General features: G+C 38.5%; 1 protein-coding gene across 1 annotated transcript in view; it reads left to right on the top strand.

Moving 5' to 3' along the window:
- EGFL6 (EGF like domain multiple 6) overlaps nucleotides 1-22,966 on the top strand; it is a gene marked incomplete at its 3' end in the record, with an annotated part of 27,606 nt that overhangs the window by 573 nt on the left and 4,067 nt on the right. Inside the window, exons 2-7 of the mRNA XM_010170189.1 lie at nucleotides 1,538-1,630; nucleotides 5,126-5,245; nucleotides 9,053-9,172; nucleotides 11,412-11,546; nucleotides 13,267-13,389; nucleotides 20,373-20,702. Coding sequence (XP_010168491.1) covers nucleotides 5,173-5,245; nucleotides 9,053-9,172; nucleotides 11,412-11,546; nucleotides 13,267-13,389; nucleotides 20,373-20,702 — 781 coding nt within the window. The remainder of the gene's footprint in view (nucleotides 1-1,537; nucleotides 1,631-5,125; nucleotides 5,246-9,052; nucleotides 9,173-11,411; nucleotides 11,547-13,266; nucleotides 13,390-20,372; nucleotides 20,703-22,966) is intronic.

The following is a 22,966-nucleotide window of genomic DNA, read 5'->3' as shown; positions in this document are numbered from 1 at the left end:
CCTGGTCTGTGGATCACTGACTCAATGAAGAGTCAGGGTCTCTTAAGACATTCCTAATTTGTTAAAGGTCTGTAGATCCCAAGGAGAAGGTGATGTGGAATCTCTCTCTAGCTGTACTTGGGCAAAATACAACAAAGGCATAAAACACATGTTTTAGGAATTTTTATCAGATGTTGCACTTGTTGTCCCAGAGAGTTTGGCATTGTGTATTTGGTGAATTTCAATAGAAGCTGATGGTTATTCATTGTTGAAAATCAACAAACAGATGTCTAAAAGGGAAAGATGCCAAAAAGTCTCTGCTCTGTATATATAGCATGATAGTTTTAAAAAGGAAAAGCTGATGAATGTCTTTATTAATATTTATACATTTTTAATAGCACCTTAGTTTTGATGCAAATGAATACCTTGAGGGACAACTGGCAAATGTAACTTCGATCAGCCAGTGGAGTCAGTTCCCTTGTTGTAAAGCAATAGGGTGCTTTCTTAGTAAAATTAAATTTTCATAAACTTTTAAGAGTCTTCTTTGGCAGATTTCTTTAAGCCAACTATAATGTAATTTGGCATTGTAAATACAGAGTCAATGGTGTTCTCTGCTTCAGTGTTAGTACTCAGCTGGTCTCGCATTATGCCACATTGCATGCAGGCATATGGGTAGTGTTGAAATGTGCCTTCATCTGCAGAGCTAGTACCTCTGAATGAATTTTAAAATGTAGGGAAGGTACTTGAATTCAGCAGTATGAAATATAACTAATAATTTTACTATATAGTAACTAACAATGTGATTTTCCTATTTTCTATAGTTTGCATAGCAGCTTAATTACATAAGGCAGCGAGATGCCCATCCTGGTGCATATTCTGCTGTTTTTCCAGAATTAGTCTTGGTTTAAATGCTTGTTTGGTTTGCTTTTCCTGAATAACCCTCATGTTGACAATCACATTGACTTAAGCAGCCTTAAGCCTTATAAAAGTCAGCATTTAATTTTTGACAAATGATTCAGAGTGCTGAGAATTAGAAAACCTTTACTTTTTAATACATCCAGGCTAAACACAGCACTCTCAAGTCATTTTAAACCTGATGCAATTGTACTGCTGTAGGGTCATGTGTCTCCTTTGACTGCAGGAGAGTGCTGTTGCCTCTTTCCTACTCCAGACACCAAGCATAGCAAGTCAAGCTGCTGGCTAGCTGCTTCTCACATAGGCTTCTTAAAAATAGGAAAAAGGCAAGAGTACAAAACTAAACGTGAATGGTAAGCGTGGCAGAAAAGCATGAAGGAAAGAGCTAAAAGGAGTCTCTTCTTTCCCATGTCTTTACAAACCTGGAAAAGCACACACTTACGTAAGCTGTGCTAGTCTCACTTTTCTCTGGCAGAAATAAAGTGCTGATCAGTAGCTCGTGTGCCCAAACTAGTGGGAGAGGTATGGAAGATGTTGAACTTGTGCAACCAATTTTTAGGCAAGTAAGCAGGGCCAGAGTTCTCAAATAGAGTATTTATAACTTTTTCTTTTTCTCTCTCCTTTCCCTGCCTGACTCCTCCAGCTGTCTGTGGACATGGCTGCAAGTACGGCGAGTGCACAGGACCAAACAAATGCAAATGTTTCCCTGGATTTACAGGGAAAACCTGTAATCAAGGTTTGTACACATTGGGATATTTATTACTCCAGAAAACAGACTGTTGTTGTTCGGTCTCCTTATCTTGTACTATGGATTGTGTCATCTTCCAAAATAGTAAAACATATGTTTTACACAAATGTCCTGGTTTTTAGCTGGGATAGAACTAGGTTTCTTTTCAGTAGCTAGAATAGTGCTGTGTTTTGGTTTCAGCCTGGGGTTTGTTACAAGAAGAACATTGATAAAATACCAGTGTTTTCAGTTGTTGCTGGAAGGTGAAGGACTCGGTGTTTTGCTAGTCTGCAATGAATATTTAAATTAATAAGCTAGATTGGCATTTGGATATGCCAATGCAATATTCCATATCATATAACATCATGTTCAGTATATTAATGAGGGTCTCTCTCTCTGGCTCTCACTTGGGCTCTCGCTCTTCTGGGATTGTGGTTGTGGTTTGGGGATTGTCACTCCTGTGGGATCGTTATCCAAGAATGGGCCAGGCTTTGTTGGCAGGTGATAGGCAATTCCACTGTGTATCACTCATTTGCATATTTTATTACCACTATTATTATAATTATTATTTAAATATCATTATTGTTTTAAGTTTTATTTTATTTCAGTTATTAAATTGTTCTTATCTCAACCTATGAGTCTCCTTACCCCTCCAGTTCTCTCCCCTGTCCCCTGGGGGTGGGAGGGAGGGAGTGAGCAGCTGTATTTGGCTCCCAGCCAAGTGAAACCACCACTATAAAGAACATAAAATATATTCTTGTTTACTTAAAAGAGCTTAGAGTTTAAGGCTCTTGCATCTCTAGCATCCCAGGCAAGCTCTAAGCCTCCTTAAGCGCACAGAAGGTTGAATCTGTATCATGTATCTCCTGCAGGCAGATGACAAGGGCAAACTGTCATATTTATTGTGAGAAAATTAAGGCATGGAACGATTATATAGGAAATTATTAGAAGAGCTGGAATTCAAATCCAGAACCCATGTTAATTTCTTAACTCAAAACTCATGTTACTTTCTTAACTAACCTCATCAGAAAGACATGCAGTTATATGCTAGACGTGTAATTTCTCAAGCTGCCTGGGCCAGTGCCATCTGTTTGCATATGCTGATTGGTATTTTTGAGAACACAGAATTGGGAGTCTTTAGAATTGCATATTTAGAAACTTTGAATGCACCCCTTTCTCTCCATAAACTTGCAATTAGACATAGAAATATTTTGGCTAACACATTGGTGAGAACTCAACTTTTTTTTCCTGTTCTAATATATGAGACCCCTGTGTTGGATCAGATTAAAAGAGCAGGTCACTGTGCATGGAGTGAGGCCATCCTACTGCATTGCAGCTGGGTGAACTGCAGGTGCTGTGAGGGAAGCATGACATCAAGGCCATGTGAATAGATGAGTCTATCCTTGCTACCTTCCTAAGCACCTGCAGTCTTTGCTTGAAAATGTTGCATTGACAAGCTAAAACCACGTTTTTTACACAGTATCTTTCAAACAATATGGTATAAAGCAATACTGTAAAGCATTTTGGAAAACTCCATCTTTTGCACTTTTGGTGTTGCTCACAGGGAAAGAAGTCAATTCCTCAGTACCACTAGAGAGGAAAGTGAAACAACAGCCATGGTTGTGTGTAATAGATATGTAGATATCACTTAAAACTTCATCCTCTAAACCCAGTTTAACATCAAAAATTATTTGTCATCTTAAATGTTACCAAAAGGAAACAGAGAAGCCCCCAGCTTTTAGGTGTTTTGTGTGTAGTAACTCCAGCTGGATTTGATATGCCCTCCATACACAAGCAGATCAGTTCTGTGCACTTGCAGTAGATTCAAAGTCTGAGGCTTGATGGAAGCACCACACAGACCTACATGTGCAAATTGCCTGTTAGCTCCCTGCGCTGTTTCACCTTCCGAAGCTTGGCCAGGAGTTTTTTAGTGAAGTGATGGCTGGCACGGGCCAGAAATGTCCTGGAGCTATTTCAATAGTATAGCCATATAGGTGGTCATGTTTCAGCAGCCAGGAATGCTCAGAGCCACTTTCAGTTTACTAGCAGATATAGCCTTGGTGGGTCCTTACAACAGAATGCCCTGCTGAGCAAGCTCAACATGAGCTAACTAAAATAACAGAGATAAGGGGGCTGTATTAGTCTGCCACCGAGTCTGAGCTAAATTAGCCTTATCTCCATAGGTTCTCTTTTAGAGCTGTGTATGCTATCTGTGTATTACTGTGCATTGTGCAAGATAGGTGCAGCTGAGCACTTTTGAAAATGCATGGTCTACATTTTGGGCCTCTCTAGTTTCTTTGTTAACAGGGTCTTGGTTATTTAGTGGAGCCACAGTAGCACAAAAATCCAATATGATTTGCCAGCTGATATATTGTCTTTTTTCAAACAGACTCTATGTTTAAATAACAGAATGCAACTCTCTTTTTCTTCCCTCACTGAGCTGTAACAAACACTTCTGCATATATATAGCCACAACAAAGTTTATGCTTTGAATGTTCTGAAGTTTTTCCTGTGATCTGCAGGGTGTATAGACATGAGAACAGATGCTTCTGCCATTAAAAGTGGAGCTGCACAAGCTCAGTGCTTGGAGAGTTGCATCTTTACTGAAATTACACTATTGGTCATATGTGCTGGTAAACACATGTTGAATGGGCTGTGTACACTGGTGCATTCTGTTAATGAGTTCTATCTGTTTACTAATGAGGTTTCAAAATACAAGAGGTAGAGGTGTCAGTTCACAGGAGTCACAAGTGCAGATGTTGTCCCCTTGTAGGACCAATACCATTGTCAGCACTGCTCTGCCTATACTACACAAATAGAACTCTTTAGGATTCTGGTTTTCTCCCTGTGAAGGATAGCTATTGGGAATTTGAAGTTAATTTAGATTCTGCAAAGCCTTTTAAATCCTGGGTTTTTAAAAGTATTTAGGATGCTTTTATTCTCACAATTTTGAGATTTTTGAGATTCATCCTTTTATTTTTAAAGTCTCATGATTTTTAGATACTGGATTTCATCTCTGCTACACAAGCCCTTGCCTGATAACCTTGGTACCAATGTGTAGCTCAGAAAAAAAAAAAAAAAAAATCTTTGTTTCACTTTGTCTTAAGCTGATTTGCAGTTGTTAGTCTCACTAGTCTCACGTTTTTGCATTTCTAGTACAGAGGTCAGCTGCAGGACTGTAATCTCCAGATAGAATTGATAAAATCCAGAAAAATAACTCTCAGAAAACAAAAACTGCAATTCTTTACCCACCCTTCCACTTCTTCCTAACAGGCTGTGCCAGATGTGGGCAGAGTTTGCATTAGTTTTTCAGGTGAAGTCTGTGTATGTTAGTTTTGCTAGGATTCTTTTAGCCAGATGGTCTGCTAGAATCTCATCTTGCAAAGAACTGGCTCATTTTTAATCCAGACAATTTTACTGTGGGGAATTCAATGCATTAGGCAATATATGCATGAATATATGTATATAAAACCAGCACTCACTTCATTCCAATGATTTCTGCAGATCTGAATGAATGTGGACTGAAACCACGTCCCTGTGAACACAGATGTATGAATACACATGGCAGCTACAAGTGCTATTGTCTTAGCGGGTACATGCTTATGCCAGATGGCACGTGTGCAAGTAAGTAATAGAGCTGATATGACAGGCACACCAAAATCACCTAATCGCATTTGATCCCAGCAGATTTTCTTCTTGTGATGAATGGATTTGGCTTATTCAGGGTAGGGTCTTTACCTCAGCTCTCTGGTACTGTTAGCAGCTGAAAGAGGCTTTCTGTTTGGCAGTATATGGATAAAGTAAACTAGGTCATACTTGTATTTTGGTGTTCAGAAGAATTTTTGTCCTGCTAGAAGTAAAAATCTTTGATAGAGTTACTTCAGATGAAGGACAACTAGTATAACCTTGTAATATAGTCCTTCCTGTAGTTGAATAAGGATTAATTAATCTGTCCAAGCAAAACACCAATGTAGACTACTTTTTACTGCATTGAATTTCATGCCGTTACTCCTTGCTTTACCTTTCTGTGCTCCTTGACTCATTTATTTTCTCTGAGTATTGATGTGCTTCCCACGCTTACTGACAGCTTCTTGCAAACATTTGTTCACTGAGCTAAGGCTTATCTAAACTGTATTTCTACCTATTTTCTTTGTCTTTAAGCCAGTATGTAATGGAAAGTATTCTGCTTTCTTAGCCAGCCTGATTTTTCAGACCTGAGGAAGCTTCATATTTTTCAATGACACTGTTTTATTTGTAGAAAATACTTTTTTTTCTTCATCTGGGCAGTTCCATACAGGTATTTTGGCTTTGAATTCCACAAAACCCTAGGTAACATGATGACAGCCCTTTCTGGAGTTCACTGGACTGGAGCATATGCGTCAGTTGGACAAGGAAACCAGGTGGTCTCAGCAGTGGAACAACCTGCTTGAGAGATCTGTCCTAAAGCAATGTACCTAGCTGTATGGGGTGCAGCACAATCTTTCCCATGGTTGTGACAGAAAACTATAAACTCAGAAAGGCTTTGATCTCCAAACCTTGGAGACAATCATGCACCAGGCAGGATGTCCATCTGGTGAGTTTGCTCTCAGTTTTGGATAACTGGAAAAATACCCAGCCTTGGCAAACAATCACAGGAGCACAGCGTCTGCAGCTCGAGGGCAGGCAAAAAAGCCAGAGCTCCTACTCTCTCTCTCTCTCTTATGGCAGGGAGACTGAAATTGCTGTGAAAGGTGCCTGGGGCCAGAGCTTTTCAAGGGTTTCCCTTCCCTGCATCACAGCTCAGGGTTGTGCCTCTGCATTATTAATCATAGTGGGTATCACCAGCAGACAACAGCTGCAGGGCTCTGAGTTCCCAGAGAAATGGTTATGTATTCCTTCCTTTTTTTCCAAGATAATTTGTATATCTGCTGACATCATACACCAAGCAGTTTTCAGTAAGGCTACTGTCTTATGGACAGCTGAAGATGGCAGAACTTCAATCACAAGAAACTGTCCTGTCTTGCTTCCCTTTGAGCCCTGCAGCAGCTTTGTCCCATCCATCCCTCATTCCCCCTGCTCTGAGCACATACACTTGCCACAGCCATGCATGAATCAAGGCAGAAAATTAAATCCAGGCTGTTATTAACCATTTCCACTGGATTGTTTTTAAACCATTCTTAGTTCAGAATTGGTTTCCTGATTTAAGAAACTCTGCATTTCTACCCAATGCACAATTGCAGCATCCGTTACTTGAGCCAGCACAAAACACTTAATTTCTCAGTGGTGGTAGTGGCCAGTGTCGAGTATATGTGAAAAAATTGCCTGAGCAGCTGTGAGCCCTGAAGCTTGTGTTTCACTTTGGCACACGGAAATGTTATTTCTCAGTGGAACCTCAACAAACACTGACACAGAATGAAACCAAATTTCGGGGGGGGGCGGGGAGGGGAAGGTTTCCCACAGAAGAGAAGTCTTCATTCTTCATAGCTTTGGTTAAGGAAGCAAAAACCTTTATGTTCATCCAGCTTGTGCTTCATTAACTCGAGCCATCTACCACTTTCCAGTTCCACATAACCTTTATTTTCTTAAGCAGCAACTATTACTGTGAAATGAAGTAGTAAATTATTTACTCAAGTAGAAACTGTTCTTGGTTAAGTCTTCTAGCCTCCCATTTAACTGGATGCTAACTTAAGCTTGTGCTTGGATGAAATACTAGTTATTTAACCAACTGTAGAATCTCATAATTTTATTCAGGCAAATATTTTGAGTGTATTATTGCTCATTTTGAATCAAATTCTCCATGATGTAAGACTCATTTGCAAGATGAAGTCCCCCTAGTCTGAGCAGTCAGGCTTATGTGCAGCCACACCAAGAGACCGTGGAGCTGGAGGAAGGGAATCAGAAGAATGTGGGTTTGGGCCACAGAGAACTATTGCTTAATATCGTTAGTAGTTAGTACCTAACACAATATCACTCAAATTCTGCAGGAATTCTTATACTAGATCTGGTTAGCAGTTCATCTAAGCCAATATTATGTCTAGCCAAAGCCAGGAACTGGAGCTTCAAACAAAAGAGAAGACAGACAATTGCCAGTTGGAGAACAATAGCGTTTAGTGAGTTTCTTTATTGCCATGTAGGAAGTAGATAATGTGACAATGATTTACAGTCTGTCTTTTTTTAACTCTTACCTCCTGCTACTTTGTATGTTCTCATTCATACAAAAGTAAAATGCTTTTGCAAATACAGTGAATTCTTGGCCTTGAATATTTATCACTTAGCCACAGAGTCGAAACAAACCACCTTAAGAAAAATAATTTTAGCACAGGTTAAACAGATTAATTTTAATAGCATACAGAACTAATATGTATTATATGTTCTATTCAGATCACAAATAATATGGCTGTAGCTTTATATACACCTGCATACATAATTTTATTTTCTATATACTCTTGTTATCATGCACCATTCTGAAAGTGCTCATACCTGTGACAATAAACGTGTTGTATTTTGGAACAAAATTAATATCTTTTTCTACCTAGGCAGTAGCCAGTATTCAAGTTCTTGCAGTTGGTTTCTGTCTCCAATAAACTGACAAATGTTCCAGGCTTTACACTTACAAAGAACCTATGTACAGTTCTGTTTCCCTGAGCACTACCAGAGCAAAATAGCTGGAAATACTTTCTTTTCACACACCTCCATCTGTTCCAGTAAACACTTAACAAATACTACTTCTCTCTCTGGCATCATAACACTAATGCTTCCTGGATATCTTCAGAATTTTAGAAATATCTCCCTACATACTTAATACATTTATCCTACTTTTCTAACCTCTCAAAGGTCTCTTAGACAAGATCTAGACCCCTGTATTTCTCTTTAGAGGCTAATCAAAGTCATTTCCAATGATTCACACTCCTAACCAATCTGTGGCAATCAAGACTTGTATTCTGGGTAGTGCCTCTTTAGATTCAGATATCTGTTCCAATAAAGGGCAATTTCTAAATCCTTCAGGCTAAATAGTTTTAAAAATCAAATTCTATACTAGAAGAATGTTTAATGGCAGTCAATAAAAACATTTCACTACCAAATAGCATTTTCTCTATGGTAAAACTGTCGCAATGGAAAATGTAAAAAAAAAAACAAACAATGTTTTTCTACATTGATCAGCTCTGTCTCTGAATCGAAAAGACAATAGTAAGAAGTCACAGAAATGGGAATAGAGGAAAAAGGAGGAATAAGGGCAGATAAGGAAAGAATAAAGTGAAGAAGAGAGAGTATTTAAGATCTATCTCATGGACTGCTGAATTGTTAATGTGTTAATGTATGAACAGCTTGATTAATGATGAATGGAATTTTGTTGTTCTGATTAATTTTCTGCATCCATCCAGATCTAAATTTTAAGTGTGTGATCCTAGCCTAGATTTTTGGGTTTTTTGTTATTTTAAATACTGTTTTCAGGTTCTAGGACATGTGCCATGGTGAATTGCCAATACGGATGTGAAGAAGTCAAAGGGGAGGTACAGTGTCTTTGTCCATCAGGTGGCCTTCAGCTGGGACCAAATGGAAGGACCTGCATTGGTATGGTTAGAGAGCTCTCTCTCAGCTTCTTTTCTATAGGATCCCAAAAAACTTAAGAGTCTGGGGAATGGTGACCTCCAGAGGTTACTTCCAACCTCAACCTTTCTGTGATTTTATGAGAAACCTTTTTGCAACAGGTGCTATTTGCTAAAATGCTTACCAATACGTACTGGTTGAATGGTTTCTACAGCTTAAAGAAAGTTTTAGATGTTGAGAGGGTTAACATTCAAACATTGAAAATTAATTTTAGCTCCAATGGCCAAAACAATATTATACTTAACATTTCAAATGATTAAATAAATGCATTGACCAAGAGACACTTGTTGAGTAGAAGGACAGTTACTATATTAGTTGTTCTCTTTAACACACAGCTGTAATATCATCACATATGAAGGTCATATGGCCTGGGACTACTTTATCATTTTGTAGGAGCTATCAAATAAACCCATATGGATACTTGTCTCCACTTTGAAACTATAAACACTCCAACGTGAGAATGGCATTTATTTCTTTCAAATTAAATGAGTTTGTATTTGGAAATGTCCTGCTTTAAGTAATCAGGAAGGCTCTCAAACTACTACCAGTCACAGTTAACATCTCTGAATTATTTAAGAGCTATTTAAAGGTGAACATTGTAGACATATGTATTTAAATATAATAGACAAGATGAGTGGTTCTCTCAGATCTCTTACTGAATTATTCAGGCAACTACTTTCATTCTTTTGCATTGAGTTTATTTGTATTTACCTTGCCCGCTCAAATAGATTTGGAAGAATGCTGATACATATGATAGAAGGTAAAATAGACAAAAAGGTATGTCCAGTGGTTGGAAATATCAGACTTCTTTCTGCCTGACTTGTGGTGTGTCATCAGTGCTCCATCTCTAAAATGAGAGAGACAGCATCTTCCTACTGTATAGCATAATAGATGCTTAATTGATTATAAGATACTCTAATACTCTGGTATTAGTCACAGAAACACTATAAACAGATAAATATTTGAAGATCCTTGGCTATTACTCTTAGCTTAATCCTCCTAAGAAGCTACATTATTTCTGGACCTGCAGGGCAGCACATTGACGTGTTTCAGTTTTCTTCTTCTGCATGTGCATAGGTGAAAGAAAAAAAGAACAATTATAGATCAACATTTTTAATTGAACCTAAACCTGTTGTTTCTAGGAGTACAATGAGTCTTTAGTGTTCACTGCAGACATAAGCTTCATGCTAGGATTGAGTGCAGCAGGTTTGTCGTTTAGCTTGTGACGGACCCTGGTGCTGGCAGACGCACAGGGAAATGAGAACCTGGAGAGGTCTGGGCATGCCCTGGAGGCTAGGGAACAGACATCCTCATCAGAAATGTGTAGTGATTTTGACTGTAGGTTTGTTTAAATATTTTTCTGTTGTTGTCCACTTCCCTTTGGTCACCTAAGCACTGTAAAAGAATGGTAGAAACTATAAAATGACCAACTGTGGTCTCCAGCAACACTTCACAGCAGTTCTAAGCTGTAAATGCAGCAGTGTGGCACCATGAATTACATGCAAAGTAACTTACACACACGCTAAAGTGTGATCGGGAAAGGCAAATGCCAAAGATAATCAGCACTATTTTAAATTGCACATTACAACAAAATAAATAAAATTAGTAACACTTAATTGCAATCGTTGTTGAATGATGTTCTTGGGCTCCTCCCATTCCAAGCCTCCTTTTTTTTCCAAAATATCCGTCCCTGTCACCTACCTTGCTGGGCAGACCGCTCACAGTCTAGAAGCTCTCTCCCTGCTACATCTTGGCTTAGCCCAGCAAGGGGAGGTGCAGAGATTCAGAAGAGCTGCTGCTGCTCTTGGTTTCCTGTTTCTGGGGCTTTCTTTTAAGCTATTCTCTTGACATTTCCTTTCTCAGGAAAATAATGGAATTTGTGGAGTTCCTCCTGCTCCATGACCTTAGGGCAAATCATTGTCCCCAGTGGGGAGAATCCTCACTGCCAGTTACCCTTGCTTTTACCATGCCAGGTCTCAAAATCTTTTGTAAAGTTAGTCCAAATTTTACTGCTTCATTCATATGAGCACATGCAAAAGCCACTCCCAAGTGGCTCCCAAGTGAAATTATAGGACTTATTTATTAAACAGCTTGTGATGCCGAGACCGTTTGGCTTGCACATTCCTGTGCAAATCCCAGCTAGTTCTTGCTTTCCCGGATTACTTTCTCATGGAGATGACCAGCATCCTTTCTCCTGCTCTAGACATTGATGAATGCTCCACTGGCAAAGCTCTCTGCTCTTACAACCGCAGATGTGTCAACACATTTGGAAGCTACTACTGCAAGTGCCAGCTTGGTTATGAACTGAAATATGTCAGCGACCATTATGACTGTGTAGGTAAGAGTTAGCCCATAAATTTTCCTTCTTCATTCTCTTTCATTCCCACACTGTGTGTCTTTCCTGTTATTGTTTTTCCTGTTGGCTTACTCCGGGGTTACTGCCTTAGAAATGGCTAAAAGATGTCACTAAGAATGTTCATGGTGACACTTTGAAATTTTCTCTGGGTTTTCTCTGTGGCTTTGTGAAAAACCTAATCACTGGCACTTGCAAATTAAATTGCCTCATTGTACCAAGTCAGGATGTGCAGGGCTTGTAGTACACTAGTAACAGTTGACAACAAAGAAGTGCTAGTTCTAGCACAGGTTTAGTTAGAGCCATTTTTTGTCCTCTTGGCTTTCAACCTGTGATGAACAAGCAGTCCCACAATTTTTATTTTTTTTTTGTGTCATTAATAAGGAATGTGAATCAAGTGCCTTCACAACTGTAAAAACAGTTGTTTGGATGGAATGTGCAGAACTTAAAAAAAAAATTATGAAAATAGTAGGTTTTAATTACTTTTCAGGTCTCTCTTACATGCCTAAGTTTCTCCCAAACAAAAATAAATACAGGCAAAAAGTTACCTTGACATGCCCAGGTGTAAAAACAAATGTCAAAACACCTTTTCTTCTGTTTCAGTCCATTAGATGAATGGTGGAAGAACTGCAAAGCATAAGTTACTGCAGCAGTACTGATCAAAGAGTTGGCTATATCAGGGCCTGGAAGGGTTGGAACTACTATAGGAAGTGCATTTTTTTAAAAAAAAATCATGTTTTTTGTTTATATTTGCTTGGTATTGAGAGTTAGGGGTGGGAGAGAGATTGTAAGGCAGGTTTTGGAGACTCAAGTTTGCATTTCCTATTGTATGCACAGCCTGAGAGTCCTAAAGTGTAAAAAAATACTTTTTCATAGAATATGTGTGTATGGGGGGAAAACTGTAGAGGTCTTAGTAGTCAGGATTTTATCTGCAAACCTGAATCTCACTTTCAGACAGACCATATTTTTGAGTCAGATGTCCTGCTACTTTTCTCCTATCTGACTTACTTAATGAGAGGACCTGTCAGCTGCTAAAAATGGAATAATCTGGATAAAATGCAAGTGGTGCAAAAATTTGTGCAACAACTTGGCTCCCTCATGTGGGAGAAACCAGAAACATCTTTGTGATGTAGCAGAATAGCAGAAAAGGAGAATAAAATCACTCCTGATGCCTGTACGTTTTGCTGGCAGTTGAGTGTAGGATTTCCTACTGAATTTTTCCTGATTACACGTTTTTCATACACCATCATATGTATGCTGCAGTTTTAGAGATTGAGAGAAGATCTCGTCATCTTGGCATGCTCAGGGTTACTTTCCTTTGCATTTCTTCAGGCAGGAGTGAATCAAAGAATGAGAAAGATTTGGTGAATTGTTTTTAATTGATGTCACACATTCTCTTGGTACCTTTTGCATTTTGCTAATAGAACAGTGTGTACAACCTGTAGTTTGAATCCTGTTCTCAGTCAGAAAATCACTGTGTTGACTTTTTCTTTGATGGGATGATCCACATTTTCCATGGATGAATATGTCAATAGTTGTGCAGTTGGGGCTGATGTTAGTGTGAATTGTTCTGCCTCCAATGGTCTCTGGACCATCTTGGTCTAGCAGTACTGATTACAATACCTGGAAACAGATGCCCAGCACAAGCAGGCTGTCATGAAGCTTGGGTTTCAATGCAGCTTTCAGTAAAGCATTCTTTCCCTAGATGTAAATGAATGTGTGACAAATACACACAGCTGTAACCTCCATGCAGAGTGCCTCAACACTGAAGGATCCTTCAAATGCAGATGTAAACAGGGCTACCGAGGAAATGGATTTGATTGCACTGGTGAGTACCACTGGATGTCAGGAATAGTGCTATATTGTTTTTCTCCAATAATTGATCATTATAACATATTTTCTAGGAAAGATCATGCTGAAGTGTGCTATAATACCAACCAAGGCAAACTTGCAAACTTCTCCATGAAATATTTATTGTATCCGTCATTACACAGTTGACAGGCTAACACTGTATTCTGGAAAATAGAAAAGCATAGAGATTGCTCCTAAGTTAAAATTTTCTTACGTTTCTACTTCCAGTGAAAAATGTTGACTTTTAATGAGAAAAACCTGACTGGTACTGAAAGGATTGATTTGGACACAGATGGCCTCAGCAGAGCTATGTGGAAGGTTTTTTTATGCTCAAATTCAATGTTATGAGCCAGTTTCCTTGCTAGACCACATCCCTTGGGATATGTCACTGCAGCTTGCTGCAACAGCAGGATGTAATGGGGCTTGAGACCTGACTGAATATCATAGCAAACTGATATGACACGTCTTGATACAGTTCTGTTAAAACAAAATGTACCACGGATGAAATTTTAAACAAATACATCTCTGAGCAAAAGGGTCTGGGGGTTTTTGTTTTGTTTTGTTTTGTTTTTACTTTTTAATGAGAAGCTGAACATTTCAAAGGAAAGTATCTTTTTGACCAAGTCTATGTATAAAATATTATTTCCTCAAGCAGAAACAATTCAATAGGAATGCTTGCTTAAATATAGACAAAGGAAATATTTTAGCTTGTGGAGAGGCTGTGACACATTTTTTAATGTCTAGCCCTGTAAAAAAATCAGTGCTGAAGATAGATTATTTCTATGGTCTCATTGTTTTTTAATATTAAATTCTTTATTCTCTCTCTGCATACTTCCTCATGTCATATTTCCAATTACTGAAGTCCATTAGTTGTTTAGAAGAGGCAGGAGCTGTGCATTCATAAACTTATCAGAACACACTAAATGGAAAAGAGATTTAATGCAAGAGAGGATAGAGGAATAGCGCACAGTAATGAGAGAAATCAGAGCCATAGGCAGAAGGTCAAAAGGCAAGGGTCTAGCTGGAAAGATGTATACAACAATAGAGGGGGAAAAAAAATACAGTCAGTAGTAGGTAAAACCTGAAAAGCAGTAGCGCTAAGAAGAGACTGATTTCTCTGGTGGTAATTCCCACACATACACATTTTTTTTAAAGGGAAGACGAGGAGATTCTTTTTTGAATGTTTCAATAGTTGATTTTTACTGCAATCCTAAAAAAAGTCTGATCAGTGTAACTGATGGGGATAGGACATTTGTTTTGCTATCAGGAAAAATGTTTTTTCAAACAATGACAGACACCAATTTGATGTACCAGCCTACACTGAAACACTAAGCGTGCTCCACATCCTATAGCAGTTGTGGAAAGCCTTTGGCTTTACTGAAGCCAAAGGAAGTTTTGCTATTGGGTTTAATAGGATGAGAACACCATGCTGGGAATTTAGGGGCTGGAGGCTGGGGCTTCACTTTTCTTTTGGTGGCAGTGACTGCAGCTCCTGCAGCCCATCCCAGCTCCCAATGGATGGGCCTGGGGTTGTGCTGCAGCTAAACAAAAGGCTTCTTAAGTATGTCCTCAGTCCTCCACGTAATTATTCCCACAGGGTAGAAATCCCATTTTCACAGGGAACCATTAATTCTTTATAGCAATTTTCTCTAGTGTATGACAAACAGGCTACCATGGTAGCAGTATTAAGTTTTTACAACAAATGATAAAAAAATTAATATATAGCTTAATTTTCAGAGTATGAAATGAGAGTAACTAGGCACATTGTTTATAATTAAAACGTCCATGGCTACATCTCCTCATGCTACCAAATAACCTAATAAGTGATGTAATGTAAAATTTAGCTTTGCACTGAAAGTGGAGGAAATTGTTTAATTTAATTTGTATGTCAATATACTAACTTAGGAAAAAGCTGCTGAAACATGAAGCTGCAAATGGTGCTGCTTGTGTGGATATGACCTGTGATTGTTCAGACACCCTTTTGCCATTCAACACGCCTATACTCATGAAACATTGGAGGCTGTTTCTAGCACTCATTTCATTTGAGAATCCATAGAGGTGTAACCTTTCAAATGCTCCCTAAAAGAGCTCTAACCATTTCCACATCTGGCCTCTATCTTGCTGCAATCTATTGCTGTTATCAGGTTCACATGTTTCCTGATTTCCTGTTGTGCATGGAAAAAACACATTTCCCTCACCATTTGCTTTTATGTGTATTTCAGCTTTTATTTAAGGATAGACTCTCACAAGGTTCCCTAAGCAATTAAGATTCCTGGAGGAGAAGATGAACCTATTTTTAATTCACTTTTTCAGTAGGAACCTACAAAATAACAGTAAGAAGCAGTAATAACTTAAAGCCTACAACCTTCAGCTGTTACTCAAAGGAGCTCAACAATGGCACTCTTGTTATTGCCCAGCTGGAGACAGAGGTCACTATTCTTCATTATGCTTTGATGAATATCTAAATGGCAATAGAATCATGACAATTCCCTTTGTACCTCTTGTATTACTCAGGTTCCTTTTTTGCTCATAGGGTAACCCCTAAACCCCATATATTATTTTGCTTTCTTATTGACTTGCCGGTCCTGAAGAAAGTTGGGTTTGACATAATAAAATTTCAAAGCTTAAAAAGTGATTCTGGTCATATCACTGGTGAGATTCTTATAGTTTGGTTCAGTATGGAATAGTTCAGTATGGAATTCAGTTCAAATACTGCTGTCATCCTTTAATGAACAACACTTAAGTTTTTGGCTTACCACGTTTCCTACTAGAAGCATTGCTGGCTGGTTTAGTCACGTATTAAGTACAGTCCAGTGTGATGAACTTGCCCTGATTTCTCAAAGCATCCTTCCCTAAATAAAATGGTAAGAATTTTAGAAATTAAACAGGCTAGAAATACATACTGCTAGATGATATTCCATGGTGCATAAAAGAGAATAATAGTCTAGAATCTGTGTTTTCACCTATCAATGAAATCTTTCAGACTCTTAAGACTACCTAAAAGAGATTCAGAACTTTTAGAATGATTTCTGAAACCATGTCCTGCTGATCTAATCTTTACTCACATCTACAGACTCCCCCTAAACATGGCAAATGGTTGTCTGTATCCCTTATCCTCTCTCTGGCTTTTATATACAGAAGCTACAAAGGCAGCTACAAAAGGACTTATAACCCAGTCTCCTAGGCTTGTCTCTCACCAAGTTTTTAAATGTATTGCTAAGGGTGAAGGTGGAAGCAGCGCAGTGCCTGCTGGAGTGCAGCCTGTTGCAGCGCCCTTATGTTCAGAGCCCCAGCCAGCACTGGCTGCGGTCACAGGGTGTGTGGGAGGAAAACGGGTCACTGTCTGTCCCTCTCCTGTATCATCTCCTGAGTATTTCCCTTTACACAATACAGCACAGAGACAAGGGCTGGGCATCTGCTCTCTCTCTGTTTTTTCCAACTTAACTTTCACAACTTCATCATTAGACATCCTACACCAAGCTGTTTCTGTGGTCTTGTAATCTTGTACAACTAATGACAGAAAAGATGTACTGTTAGCCCTCAGACACCATTTCACTTTGTTTTTCCACCTCTTGCTTTAATTCTCTCTAATTAAAAGAAATAAAATACCTTTGGAAGCTGAGATATTTTTGTATTAGGGCAATAAACACAAAGTGTATAAAGGCAGGAGGCATTAATCTACATGGTTCCTGATGGAAGGTACATAAAAAATAGCTGGGCTGAAATGCACTACATTTCTTTGCACTTCCCAAAGTTCTCTGTGCAGTCATGTGGATGGATAAATGCACAAATGTTTGTGAGCAACACCTGTGAATTTATATACCTGTCTTGGGGTGAAAGGTCCTGAAAAAATGACTGTAGCACCCCAGATTGTCAGAGAAGGTGAGCTGTTCACTCAGGCAAGTTCAGAGGCAGCAGATTCAACAGGACAGACTGCGTTTAAGGTGAGCTATCCTTATACTGGGTTATTCCTCCTGCAGTTTATGGGTAGACATAAAAAGTCTTAAATCCACACCTCCAGCTACTCTGAAGCTCAATGCAGATTAGAAGGATACTAGTGATATGTGCTTGGTGTCTAGTATCTCTTTGTCCCCATGAGCACGCAGATTTTCATAGTGCAGCAGCAAATGGGAGTCTGCAAACACATGGGGACTGTACACTTTCATCCTATTTTTGTCCACTTTTTGTCACTCCTCTCAGTTGATTTTCTGCATTGCTTAGTTTTGCACGTAGGAGGAGATTGGTTTTCTGACACCACAGAGGTTTTTATGTTGAGCTGTAGGAATTTTTAATTTCACTAGGAAGACTTCAAAGCGGAAACTAAAAGCAGATGTTCAGATTTGCTGAGCAGTCAGTCCTGGCTTGAAAATCCCCATAGTATTAACAGCCTGAAGTTTCTTGTTACTGATTGTCAAGAGGAAATTTGTTTGGATTGAAGTTTTCCTGTTAATTTTTATTGCTGCATTCTGAGTTTAGACCCAGAGAAACTTACATCCTTCATGACATCCTTCAGAGGAAAGGCTCACTTAGTGCAGTGTTAATAAAGAGTTTACTTGCAAGCATCTGACAACCAAGACTACAAGTTTTATCCAGAGGAAAAGAAAACCCAAATCCTCACATTTTATTTATTTTTTATTGCCATTCATTTACTATATTCCTTAAACTACAGCCTTAGAAAATCTGAATGCTCCAGTGAGCACTCCAAGAGAGTCTGATTTTGTTCCTGGGATATTAAATAGCATGTAGTTGCATTTGCCATAAATAAAATGTGATGAATTCACAATGATAGGATTGCATTTTCCAGGAGTGAATATAAATTCAGGGAACTTTTCCCTTTTCCTGCTAGTCTACAGTTCTACTTTATTAACTGGTGTTTTTTTTCTTCTGCCATGTTTCTATGAAAAGAAACGCACACAAAGAAGTACTACTCAAGGTTGCAAGTCCAGTCTTATCTGTTGCTAAATACTACTATAAAGTTTTATTATTATGAAGTGAGGAGCAAGATAGGAACATATTTTTGCCCTGATAATGCAATCACTAGATAGTAAAAGCAGAGGGAAATAAAAATAGCTGACTTTCCCCACCATTTGCAACCCCAAAAGACTGTAGGCACTAGAGCATCAACACTGGTCTAAAATCAAAGATTGGAAGCAAAATGGGTCAGCTAGTTATTCTGACCCATTAGTGGAAATGGTCTCCATCTGTGGAAGAGACTTTGTACAGCACACTGGAACTGCTCAGCTCTCATTTCCTAGTTACTTCATATAAAAGACTCAAACTGCAGAAGGCTGTCAGTACCTTATGACATGGTTGTACTATCCTACTTACCAGTCCTCCTTCCTCACCCACACAGATTCAGGCTGTGGCCAACACTAGAGGGCTGAGTATATAATTGCATACTGACTGGTCGTGTCATAGCAGTCATGAAATCCTGAGTTGATTCAAAAGCTTCATTGTCTCAAGCCTCAAAGTCCATTGCTTTGGACTTTAAACCCCAAGGACATTCTCTTCCTCAGTAGCTCTGGTACTATGACAGGTAGGGACTTGGTTAACTCTAGTGGAATCCTTATGGTGGGATAGGATCATCTCATAAAGAAGAAATCCTCAGATGTATATTTTCTCTAGAACTTGCATATTTGTCATGCAAACCCTTCCAGACCTAGTTTTGGCACAGTGGTGTTCCTCAACTGATGCTGAGCAGCAACTGATGGTGTTGAAAAAAGCAACACCTGCAGTATGGCTCTAATTTCTCCTTTGAATTTGCTTTGTACTGTACACATACTTTGAACAAACTGATCCAAAGTAGTCCTGGCTTTAACTCTCACTTATGATTTGGCCATCAGCACAAAGAGCCATCAGTCTTTGTCAGATGATAGAAGAGTACATCTGGAAGGGACTAAAAAAGATCAGTTAGTTTGTTCTTTTGCTCTGAGGCAGATCACATCCAGCATATTAGTGACAAATTGTAGTCTAACAAGTTCTTAAAACTTCTAGTGATACAGTTCAAATAATCTAAGTGGCTTGCTGCTATGTTTTACTGTCCTATGGCAAGAATAGTACGCAAGTTTTTAATAATATGTGACTAAAATGTCTCATCATTTAATGTAAACTGATAATTTTCCCATCTTAAGAAAATGTGGAGAACAGCTGGCCAACATACTGTCTCAAAGGAGCCCTTTGTGCTGCTACTGGGTCCCACCACTGGTGGAAAATCAATCCTGCCTCCCCACATCCTGAGAAATGCATCTTCAAATGGGTTCCTATGAAAATGTCCCTCATCCAAGCATTCAAACGTAGTTTGATGATTGTAGAAAGAGAAAAATTGAATTTTAAAAGAAATAAAAGGCTTGTGTCTTGAAACTCAATATATTGACAAGGAAAGCATGATTTGAAAATCAGGGCTGCCATGTAAATGTAAAAATGACCTCTTACCAATGAATGTTTTGAAGTTTTTGCCTGGATATAGAGGATATTTGACTTCATTATACTTCATAATAGGGAAAACCCTAAATTCATATTTTTTTCTTTTGTTTTACAGATTTGACTTGATTGACTTTTACTCCACTCTTAAGTTTTCTACTCATGGCAGCCTTTGTGCTTCTGAGCAGAATCCAAAGTTGCAAGATACTACAAGGCTGGTTATCCTTTTAGTATTTTGTAGCCAAGAGGAATCATAAAACAGTAAAAATCTCAGGAAATTTTACATTTATGTTCTAGTCCACTTTGGAATTATGAGAGGATTTGGCATCCTCAGATGGGTTGTCAGTACAACAGAGCTAAATGTGGAATTTGTGCATGCATATGCAGTTCCTGTGCAGAGCTGAACTTACATATCATGGGGGAGAATTTGGCTGTATGGGTCTCTGGACATTGTAAAGGACACCATGCTGCCATTTATGAATGTTGTGATTGATGAATGATTCCTTAGATTGATATTTAATATCTTCTTCTTGGTTCTAGTTATCCCTGAAAAGTCAGTGAAGGAAATTCCAAGAATCTACGGAGCAGCTAAGGACACAATTAAGAAACTTCTTGCACATAAAAACAGTGTGAAAAAGCATGAAACAATCAAGAATGTGATCCCAGAAAAAGCTGTGACACCAGCTTCTAAGACTCACTTGCAGTTACTAGACTATGAAGGTGGCATTGATCTTGAAGGGAACTACGCTGAGGAAGAGAAAGAAACTGAAGCTACCACAGAAGAGGAGACAGAAGAATCAGATGAAGAGGAGAAAGAAGATTTTGAGAATCAGATTGACCATGAGCGAAGCCTTAGAGGAGATGTCTTTTGTAAGTTTCTTTTTTTTTTTTTTCAAATCTGGTTTCAATTTAAAAATATATATAAAGACTAACAAAATAGTCACAAAACTTTATAGCCATTTTATCAGAATTGACTTGTAGAGAATGAAGAGCAACCCATCATAGCTACTGGTGAGACTAAAGGTACTGGATCTCTGTTTTAGGGCAATCTGCCTGCAGCCAGTGTGAGCAGAGAGGGAGTGTGCTGTCCTGACAGCCGCTCTGCAGGCTGGGCTTTCAGAGCAGCTTAGGCATAGCACGTAACTGCTCCCCATTTTCTTCACAGATGCCCCAGCAAAACACGATATCATGCTGCTTCGTTATGAGTAGAAAATAATTAGCTTTGATTTATGATAGGCATTCTCATCATCCTAAGTAATGTGTATTGTTCAGAGGAAAAACATAACTTTGGTGTCCTTGTGTTTCAGATAATACAGACCATATAATAGGCACTGTTATTGTTCATGGTGTTCCCAACAGAGAAATAATAACGTGAATTACAGAGGATGTTTTATCCCTATTGTTTAAATGTGAAAGTTAATCTGAATGGACACTCTCAAATTTAAAACATTTGATAGTATTTAAGCAGATGCCTTGTTTAATTCCTGACATTAGACATTTATCAGGATGATTGACACAGGTTTCCTCGGTCTGCTTTCAAGTGTTTCCTTCCAACTGTTATCTTGTACGCCATGTAATTTCTTGCTGTCTTCTTTAAAGTTTTCAAATGCATTTTAATTGTTTTTTAGTACATCTGGCTCAGTCAAACATTCTTCAAGATAGTGGCAAAATCACGTAATATGAAAAATACACCCTGCTAGCAGTTTATTCATTATACTTTTTCTTCTCTAAAGTATATAAAAATAATAAATACTATCCCACAGTAATTTAAATTAGGCACCATATTTCAAAATAGTAAAAACGGACACAAATGGAGTTTAAGTTAACATTCAGATTGTTGCTATTTGATTTGAAAAGACACATAAGTATGATTATTTTAAAGGAAAGTAAGTCCTCTGGAAAAAAATCCATATTTTGTATTTTATCAGTGTACTAAACTCTTATACTTAAAGCACTCTCTTAGTATCATGTAGCCACCTGTGTTAATTACAGAGCCCCTTCCTTTGGTAGCATCAAGAATGATGAAATGGTTTTGGTTTTCTGGTTTATTTAGCAATACTAAAAGTGGACTGTTTCCCTTAATGGGTTCTAGGCTCTTAATTCTGAAAGGGAGCAATCTCTCAGTTAATCAGAATATTTGCTCTTAATCTTATTCTTTTCTGATAAATAGACCACTGTGTGAGCAGATAATGCTCAGACCACATCTCCATCCACAGCTATAGATAAAAGGCTCAAAAGATGTCACACACATGGTGGATGTGGTAGCAGAGGTGTGGCATATGCCTTTCAGTCCGACATAGTGATATACTGTATAAATAGGAAGCTAGTCTTCATTTTACTACCTCTTATATTCTGCTTGATTTTTTACAGTGCCAACTCTGGTTTTCTGGGGGTTTTTTATGGGCTTTGAACATCAGAGAGCAGTGCTAGAAAAACAGTGAGTACGTGTGAGAGTTCCCACATGCTGCAGTTTCAGGCAGTTTAGAATTCTACATGTTAGAATTACCAACAGTGAGTTACTTTTCCCAAATTTTGTGTATTATTTTTACATTTAGACTAACTAGACTACCTAGGCAAAACCAAGCATAGGCATTTTCCAGGGGAGAGAAAAATCAAACAGCAATAACAAGAAATAAAAATATACCACATAGCCCACAGCTAGCACACTTAAATTCACGGGTGCTTGTATTCTGCTACACATCTGTTCTTCCAGTATAGCTGCCTCAGGAGAGCTCAGTGTGATCCCACAGATGATTTATAAGAAATACAGTCCCACTAAGAGGGGAAAAAAAAAAGAAATTAAAGCTTTAAGGTTAGCATATGCATTACTGCACAGAAATAGAAAAGTACTTCCAACCTATAAACCAAGCCATATTTTTTCAGACAAAAATGTCATTTCCAAATGCACTATAAGTAATTTTATATACAGCAGTTGGCAAAGCAGAGAGGTGAAACCAAGTGCACATAAAGGAAAGTCTGTCAATGTTTTCAGTAAGCTCCTTTAGCACCAGAGTCACTTACCAGTTGCTTACCAGTGCTTTTGTACCTTTTCTGATGGCTGCCCATAAAATAGTCCTCCACAGACCTATTCTGCTGAGCTTCTGGTTGTTGGATTTGGGGTTTCGGCTTTTTTT

Source organism: Antrostomus carolinensis, unplaced genomic scaffold (assembly GCF_000700745.2).
Source record: "Antrostomus carolinensis isolate BGI_N321 unplaced genomic scaffold, ASM70074v2 scaffold4636, whole genome shotgun sequence".
In the NCBI taxonomy this organism is placed as follows: domain Eukaryota; kingdom Metazoa; phylum Chordata; class Aves; order Caprimulgiformes; family Caprimulgidae; genus Antrostomus; species Antrostomus carolinensis.
This window is presented reverse-complemented; position numbering and strand designations above follow the sequence as displayed.